At 38.9% G+C, this 8217-nt stretch overlaps 1 protein-coding gene across 3 annotated transcripts; it reads right to left on the bottom strand.

The window, feature by feature from the left end:
- Positions 1-2329: 2329 nt before the first annotated feature.
- Positions 2330-6590, bottom strand: Znf22 (zinc finger protein 22). Of its 3 annotated transcripts, none has more exons than XM_026399514.2 (2): positions 6518-6590; positions 2330-4223 (listed from the first exon to the last, which is right to left on the bottom strand). In XM_026399514.2, exon 2 carries the CDS (start codon positions 4134-4136, stop codon positions 3420-3422), a length of 717 nt encoding a protein of 238 aa, XP_026255299.1. In that variant the 5' UTR covers positions 4137-4223; positions 6518-6590; the 3' UTR covers positions 2330-3419. The 3 variants fall into 3 exon arrangements, with proteins under 3 accessions (XP_026255299.1, XP_026255300.1, XP_026255302.1); XM_026399515.2 differs by lacking the exon at positions 6518-6590 and adding an exon at positions 5860-6508; XM_026399517.2 differs by lacking the exon at positions 6518-6590 and adding an exon at positions 5712-5849.
- Between the last annotated feature and the right edge of the window lie 1627 nt (positions 6591-8217).

The raw sequence follows: 8217 nt of genomic DNA, 5'->3' as shown, positions 1-8217 counted from the left end.
TTAAGCACCCTAAGGTGCTTAGGACCTTGCAAAGTTGCTAAAGCCGGCCTTGAATTTGTAATTCTCCAGCCTCAGCCTCATGAATTACTGAGATAATAACAGTGCACCACCTCTCCAGCAAAGATATTTCACTTTTAAGTATATTTAAGATTCTCCTGGAGGATCGTTTCAGCCTTATCTCCCACAACTCCTGTATAAAACTAGATTGTTAAAAGAGCTGTTCCCTGGGCAGATTCTACTGTGCTAAGCAGCTTCCATTCCATTATCTACCTCTCTCCCTGCACTGCCATCTGGCCCTAAGCAGAGTCACTACATAAACTATCATGCAGAATTCTTGCATACCTTTCCCTAATATGGGGAATGAATACTATGTTAGTGGCTATGTCTTTCCATATTGAAGAGTTTATTCCCATGGCATCATACCTTTTATTTTCCTTTAAAATCTTAAATGATTCTTGCCTTTATGAGTTACTCTTCTCTCCAACAGTCTTGGCTCAGCCAAAATAAAATAGAACTCACCTTTAAATTTATGGAAGCAAAAACTTTTGCCATTGACTATTTCAGATTTGATTCAATAGCTTCTCTGCTTCTGGTGATCTAAAAAGTAAACAACTAAAACATTTTAAACATTCTCAGATTCTATGCTGAGTTCCTTATTCATACAACTCAATCATTGGTATCTTCTCCAATTTATAGTTCAGAGCAAAAATTCAAATTGTCCATTAACAGCTAACTAAGATACAAACCTACAACTGACTCCAAATAAATTCACTGTTAAATTCTCATCTAGTTAATATTATGTATGACTTAGACACCATTTTATACAAGCAAAAGTAATGAGTTACTGCAGTGGTCCTCAAAATGTGTGCTCAAGGAGCAAATCAGCAGCTCTTACTAGAAATGCAAATTGGCTAAGGCCCAGACCTACTAAATAAGCAACTCTGGGGATAGATCCACCAATCTGGTTTAACAAGCTCTCCAGGTGATTGTGATGCACGTTGAAATTGAGAATCACTGAAGTAGATGTCTCTACGTGCTCCCACAGCCTCTTGTGCTTGCTTTACTACTTAACCTAAGTTCCTTGACGCTCTCTTATTTAATGTTTTATTTCTGCCACATATATTAAATGATTGAATGAATAAATAAGAGTATGAAAATCAGATGACTTTTTAAAAAATATTTTTTAGTTTTCAATGGAGCTCTATTTTATTTATATGTGGTGCTGAGAATAGAACCCAGTGCCTCACACATTCTAGGCAAGGGTTCTACCACTGAGCCACCACCCCAGCCCCAATCAGGTGACTTTTAACAACACATTTGGCTCACTGGTGTAGGGCAGAAGAAATTTCAGCAATACTTAAGAAAAATAACCTTGGAGATTTATTTTCCCCAAATACAAGATTTAAAATATAACAAATGCTATATTTAAAAATGAGTCCTCTGGGGATATAGCTCAGTGGCAGAACACTTGCAAAGTCCTTGGGTTCAATCCACAGTACCTCAGGCATAAAGAGTGGGGATGGTCTGCCACAGAATAAAAGGATTTAATGTTTGGTAAGCACCTGAATAATGCTGGAAATTCAGAGTTGGGAGAGGAGCAGCTAGCATATTTTCATCAATGAGACTGTACTCTGATGCACTACCTACCAGATGTACATTATTCAATGTCCACTAACTACCTCAGAAAGTTACCATGCTACTAATCTATTTTTTCTCAGCTTTGGGACTCTAAGAAATGCAAACTAAGTCAAACTGGGATTACACTAAAATCTGAAGAGTACTTGCTTTACTTTTATAGAGAATACAAATCTATCAAAAATAAAAATGTAAACTATAAATTCCAGCAATACAGAGGTTTTGTCTTTTGCAAGACCCTGTGGTTGCTCTCAAAATGGACAAACTTAAAAAATGGGGTTGGTTCTAGTCAGAAGCTGTTCCAGACACAAAATGAATAACTTGACAGTAGATTCTTAAAAGGGCCCTACAGTCATGCACTGCTACAAAGTGACTTGGCTATAAATAACAGGAAGTAAAAGATCGAGTGTTTTGTAAAAGATAACTATAATCGCCTAATACTTAGAAAATATTTTCTGGATATCCTTTTGGATGAAAGTGTTGTCAATAAGGCTAAAATCTATGGCCCTGAACCCAGTGCAAGGCCAGAATATAGGCAAAGTTCAGGTTTGAGGAAATCAAAACTGGTATAACAAACAATTCTTTTAAGTTGTGATTTTTAGATCCACTCCCTAAATCATTAAAACAATATCCCAAAGGAAACACAGAAGGTAGTATTACGCAAAATATTTCATTCTTTATTTTTGTGGATAATTGGTCATTAATACAGCAGGAACTGATAGGATTATAAAAGATACCAAAAAAAAATCAGAAGAATGTTAAGAGTTTAGTAGAAATAAAACCTGAGCTAAAGGCTGATCAGAGATGTGTAACACCTGGCACCTTTCTGATGGACATTAAGAAACAATGTTAACCTTATTAAATAATTCCTATAGTATAAAAAGTCAAAATTTTAAAGGAGCTCCAATGTACTTACACATTAAATGAATTTTGCTGTCAACAAATATTTGTCTAAGAAAACCAGGATAATTAAAAGCTCAGAAGTCTTGCTGGCAGGAAGGCCTATAAATTCCTGTTTTGATTTGGTTTTTTTTTTTTGCCAGAAGCTGAAATTTTGTTGATAGAATATGATGTTTATTCATGTAGTCTAGAAGGCTGGCTTAATTTGTCAAACATGTACCAAAAGAGGCCATGGACATCAATCAATATAAATCCATCCCAACTTCAAGAAAACCAGCGATACAGCAGTAATACCAACACAAAGATCAGTATTAGTAGAAATAGGAGACTTGTGGTTTAATTCAGTTCTCACTTTGGATTCCTTAGAATATGATGAAAAACAGGGACATAAGTAGAAGAGAATAAAAACAAAACTAACATAGATGGGCCTTGTTGATTAAAAAGTCTGTGAACTTGAATACATCTTATTTAGTTGAGTCACACTTATAAACCAATGGTTAATATACTACAAACTTTTACAAACATAAACTCTCCTAATGTCAGATAACTTCAAAGCTAATGAAACTAATTCCTTCTCCCTTTCTTTTCATTCCTTCCACAGAAGTCTTAAAACTGAGTAATCATTGGCATGCCTGCACTTTCACAAATGTCATGAAAACATGATGCTCCTCAAAACAATGCAGGAAGCAATTTCAAGTGAGATCAAGGATCTTATATTTTCATTTTTTGTGCTCCATGTTACATAAAAATAAGGTCAACTGGTCTTTATTTCAGCCCTATAATGTCATTAAACTTTCAATGTCTCCATGCTAAAGAAGAATCCAGTATCTAAGTGCTCTACTATAGTATCCCAAATTCTAAGAGATAGCCTATGTCTTTACACTTTACTTTTTTTTAAAGAGGGCTGAAGCACTGCCCTTAACTTGGCGGAGACCAGCCACTGACTTCCTTCCTGTACCAGCTTTCCAAGAGGATACTAAGTGAGTTTTTGCCCTGATGTTTTTACCCCGGGCTTTTCGTGGCTTCTCTTCTTTGTGCACCTTCATGTGCTGCCTCAGATGAGAGCTCTGGCTGAAGCACTTGCCACATTCACTGCACTGGTAGGGTTTCTCCCCAGTATGGGTTCTCTGATGCTGAATAAGGTGGGAACTCTGGCTGAAACATCTGCCACATTCATCACACTGATAGGGTTTTTCTCCAGTATGAATTCTCTGGTGCTGAATGAGGTTTGAACTTTGCTTAAACCTTTCTCCACACTCATCACATTTATAGGGCTTTTCCCCAGTATGGATCCGTCGATGCTGAATGAGATTAGAACTTTGAAAGAAACTTTTCCCACAATCAGCACATTTATGGGATTTCTTTCCAGTATGGATCTTCTGATGTTGAAAAAGAGTTGAACTCTGACTGAAACACTTCTCACATTCTGTGCATTTATAGGGTTTTTCATCCAAGCTTCTTCTCAGTCTACTCAAGCCTGAATCAAAACGAACAGTCATTCCCCATTTCTGCCGCTGCCGAACTGTTTTACGCTTGTTTTCATAGGCTTTTCCTTGGTTTGAGCTTCGAGAAATACCCCCTTTAGGTTTTCCTAACCTCATGGTGAATAGCCAAGAGTATTCGTTAGAGAGTCTACTGTCTTCTTCTGAACTAAGGCTTCATTTCCTAGCGCTACAAAGCTCAGTTTTCTGTGGGTAGAATGAAAAATAAAAACAAATTACTAATGAACTATTAGTTATTCAACTTTAATGCCTTTACAAGCCATTGAAATTACATTCATTTTTAAATTAAAAACATATTCAATACAAATGAAAAAATAATTCTGAAGGGAAAAATATTTGCATAATAATTCTAGAGGATAACCTGATAAAGGACAATATAATTTTTGTAGGTACTATCAAATGAGTACACTATTTTGATGGACTAAAATATGGAGAGAAAATAAACAGTTAATGGGAAGAAATAACTTCAAAAGACAATCTATATTTGTGTAACAGAATATCTTTATGGGTTTTTTTGTTTTGTTTTGTTTTTTGGCCGAGCTGGGGATTGAACCCAAGGCCTTGTATATGCAAGGCAGGCACTGTACTAACTGAGCTACATCCCCAACATCCCATTATGTTTTAATCTGTACTCTCTTGTTAAACTTTTTATTTAATAGTGACTATCTAAAGCGTCCAAATCTGAAGGAAATGACAAATCATACTACTTTATGATATATTCCTCTTTATTCTTATTTATTTGGCGATTCCACTTTTACATCTACAGGTAACAACCTAGGTCTATGTAGCATACACTGTTTTGAAAGTAAAAGCTACTCTGTAAGGAGTTCTAAAGGAGTTTTATCCTTAAATACTAGAAGAGTAAAATCTCAAATAATAGATGTTTTATTATAACTTTTTTTAGATTGAATAATCCAAGAATTCAAAGTTTCCAAGAGAAACTTCAACAGAAAGTTTATAAGGTAGCAGAAAGTTTAAAACTGAGTAGAAAAAGCATGGTAGGTAGAACATGTGAAAAGGAGAAAGGGAAGAAAATAATTTTCATGTAAAAATAGGATGGCATTTTAAAAATAGCCAAATGCTATAAAATTAAAATTTTCAAGTAAATACTTTTATTTACTTATAGAGTTGCCTCAGCGTTATTTAAAATAATCAAAACAACAGAGAAAACTCCACAAATTCCAAATGGGTGAGATGTGGGTGAAGCAAGGACTACAAAAATAATAAAATTATGGAAATTATTCTCTGTATCTTGTCAGGAAGTAGACTTTAAAACAGGAATAACTATCCTGAGTTTCCCTATATAAAAGCATATAAACCAAGTAAATGAAAACATAAATAACATCTTTTCTTTTTTTCTTTTTTGCCTTTTTTTCATTTTAGGATATAATAGAGACTCGAGGCCTAATAGTGCCTGGGACTTTTTCGGGTGGGGATTTTCAATATATGCTATAATTATGGTATCAGAAAGTGCAAATTGCAGAAAACAAAATTAGAGCGAGCACTACCCATTTCTTAACTTTCTCAAACATTTACAGACCATCTAGGAGACATTGTATTAGGTGCACAGCATTCAAAAAACAGCTACAATGATAATTATGCTTTTAAAAAAACCACGTGTCTACTTTGATATTAAAGAGGTCAGAAACTCTTGAGATTATCAAATATACCCACCGTTGAAAACATCATACTAACAGGAAGCCTATGTGCCAGCCACTGAGCTTATTTAATTCTGGGCTAGGTCTCTAGTTCTCATAGCAGCTATATGCAATTATCTCCATTGTGAGCTAAGAAAATGCAGGCACAATGGTAGTTAACACACCAGCATGGTTCCCAATTCTTAGCAGCCTGACTCCAGAGCCTGTGTTCTTAGGGGCAGTACCGATGCGTCTGTCACCTCTTTCAAAAACAAGTTCAGCACTGAGACCACACACTCTCCGGCAGGTATGGGTACTCAGGTGAACTTGATCCATAGGAGCTCCTCTCCTGCAAAACTAACAGGAATAAGCCTCAGTTTCCTCATCCATAGAACCGAGAGGATGACAAGAAAAATGGCATTTCATCAGGGAATAAGAAGTTAAAAATGAGTCACTATAAATCGCTCAGAACAACCGTGAGCTGTTCACGCTTTTGTACAATAGATTTGATCTTTAATCTCGCCTTGAGCAACGGAAGAAGGAAGGCCCGAGGCTCACAGACTCGTTTCCGTCCTTTTCTGGCCCCAACTGGTTGGGTATCCCAGTTAACTTCTCTCCTCTCCTGAGGCATCCCTGGGCCGCTCCGCACGGACCCGCCCCATTGGCCGTGGTCAGCACGGGACACGCGCGGCCTCCCTGCGGTGCCTGGGGCCAGGCCCGGCCCGGAGGCCCGAGGCGCCCGCCACGCCGCTAGCCCGGCCGGCGCCTCCCTCGCGGCAGCCAGCCAGCGCCCAAGGGCTCCTAGGCACCCGCCGCGGCTCCCTGCGCCCTCAGCCCACTCACCGCGCCGCGCCGGCCGCCGCCCTCGCTCGCCCCGCGCCTCTCCCGCCGCCGGAAGTGCGAGCCCTTCGCTGGCGCCGCGCGGCCGCTCTAGGAGTGTGGCGGAGCGACCCTCTATGATCCCGGACCCACCCGACCGTTTCGTTGGTTTCTTCCAGTGTTTGCTTTGTTAAACTCTCCCACTTCTCGGAAGGCATGCGGCGACCCCAGGACCACAAGACCTACGGTTGCCTCCCTTTGTGGTCGAGGAGTGTCCTGAATAGTCGATAGAAACCGTAGCCTGTGTCACGGCGTTTGAAACCAGCCTGCCAGCCTCGAAACTGTATTTTTAATTCAAATATTGAGTGTCTGGTATAGAGAGATCCCTTTGCAGAGCCTAAACTGCTCCTGATGTTTTTCGTCAGTCCACCAGAAGGCTTCCCCAAGGTGGGAATGATCACACTGGATTTACAGGAAAGAAACCAAGGCTTAGAGAAGAAGTTTGCACAAGTTCACACAGTAAGTGAACTACCCAATTTTGAAATAGCCCTTTTCCTCTCAAAGCCTTCTGATTTTCCATATACCCCTCTTGTTTCTCTTTAGTAATGAACACTCTTGCTTCTGCTCTTTTACAGGCTGCTCCTCAGCCAGCCTGGCTGGTGCAGCATTTTGTGGGAATCCTCTCTAGTCCAAAGTCTTCAAATACCATCATATGTGCTGAGGATTCCCTCATTGTTAACTCCAGACTGATCCTGGAAGGCAAATATTATTGAACTCCAGACTCATACATCCAATCAGCAACTCAGGAATTCCATTTGTATGTGTAATAGATATCTCAAACTTAATATACCTCAAAATGAACTCCTGATACCCATTTCACTTGTTCCTCAATGGTCTTCATCCCAGCAATTGATGGCAACTCGATTGTTTTCAGCTACTCAAGCCAAAAACTTGGATGTCATTGTTATCTCTTCCTATTTTCATCCCAAACTCACATCCAATCCACCAACAAATTCTCTATATATTTTGGGTTTATATCCAAAATATATAGAGAATCAAGCTGCTTTCAATGTCTCTGCTGCTGTAATCTCCACCTGGCCACTCATCACCTCCTGGCTGGATTATTGCATTGGCTTCCTGAATGGATTTTATTCTCTTCTCACAGCCAGATAATCCTCTTAAAACCCAAGTGAAACCGTGTTATTCATGTGTTCAGAACCCTTTAAAAGCTTCCTATCTCATTAGAGCAAAACCCAACAACCATAAATGTGTCAACCATGATGTATCTTTTTTGTTCTTTATTATGACTATAGTGAGAAGAACAGTGCTCAGCAGGAAGAAGCCACTCAATAAATATTTGTTGCAAGAATGAATATATAAGATGCTTAATTGTTTACAAAGTGGTTTCTTTCTTCTTTCTTTCTTTCTATTTATTTAATTATTTGGTTCTGGGGATTGAACTCAGGGGCACTCAGTCACTGAGCCACATCCCCAGCCCTTTTTTGTATTTTATTTAAAGACAGGTCTCACTGAGTTGCTTAGCGCCTTACTTTTGCTGAGGTTGACTTTGGACTCACAATCCTCCTGCCTCAGCTTCCTGAGCCACCATGCCCAGCTTACAAACTGCTTTTACAAGTATGTTCTGGTCATTCATCTTTACTATAGTCTCATATATTAGGGACCATCACATCTGCCTGGCAGATAAGTAAGAGGCATGTTTCTCT

This window comes from Urocitellus parryii, chromosome 5 (assembly GCF_045843805.1).
Source record: "Urocitellus parryii isolate mUroPar1 chromosome 5, mUroPar1.hap1, whole genome shotgun sequence".
Classification (NCBI taxonomy): domain Eukaryota; kingdom Metazoa; phylum Chordata; class Mammalia; order Rodentia; family Sciuridae; genus Urocitellus; species Urocitellus parryii.
This window is presented reverse-complemented; position numbering and strand designations above follow the sequence as displayed.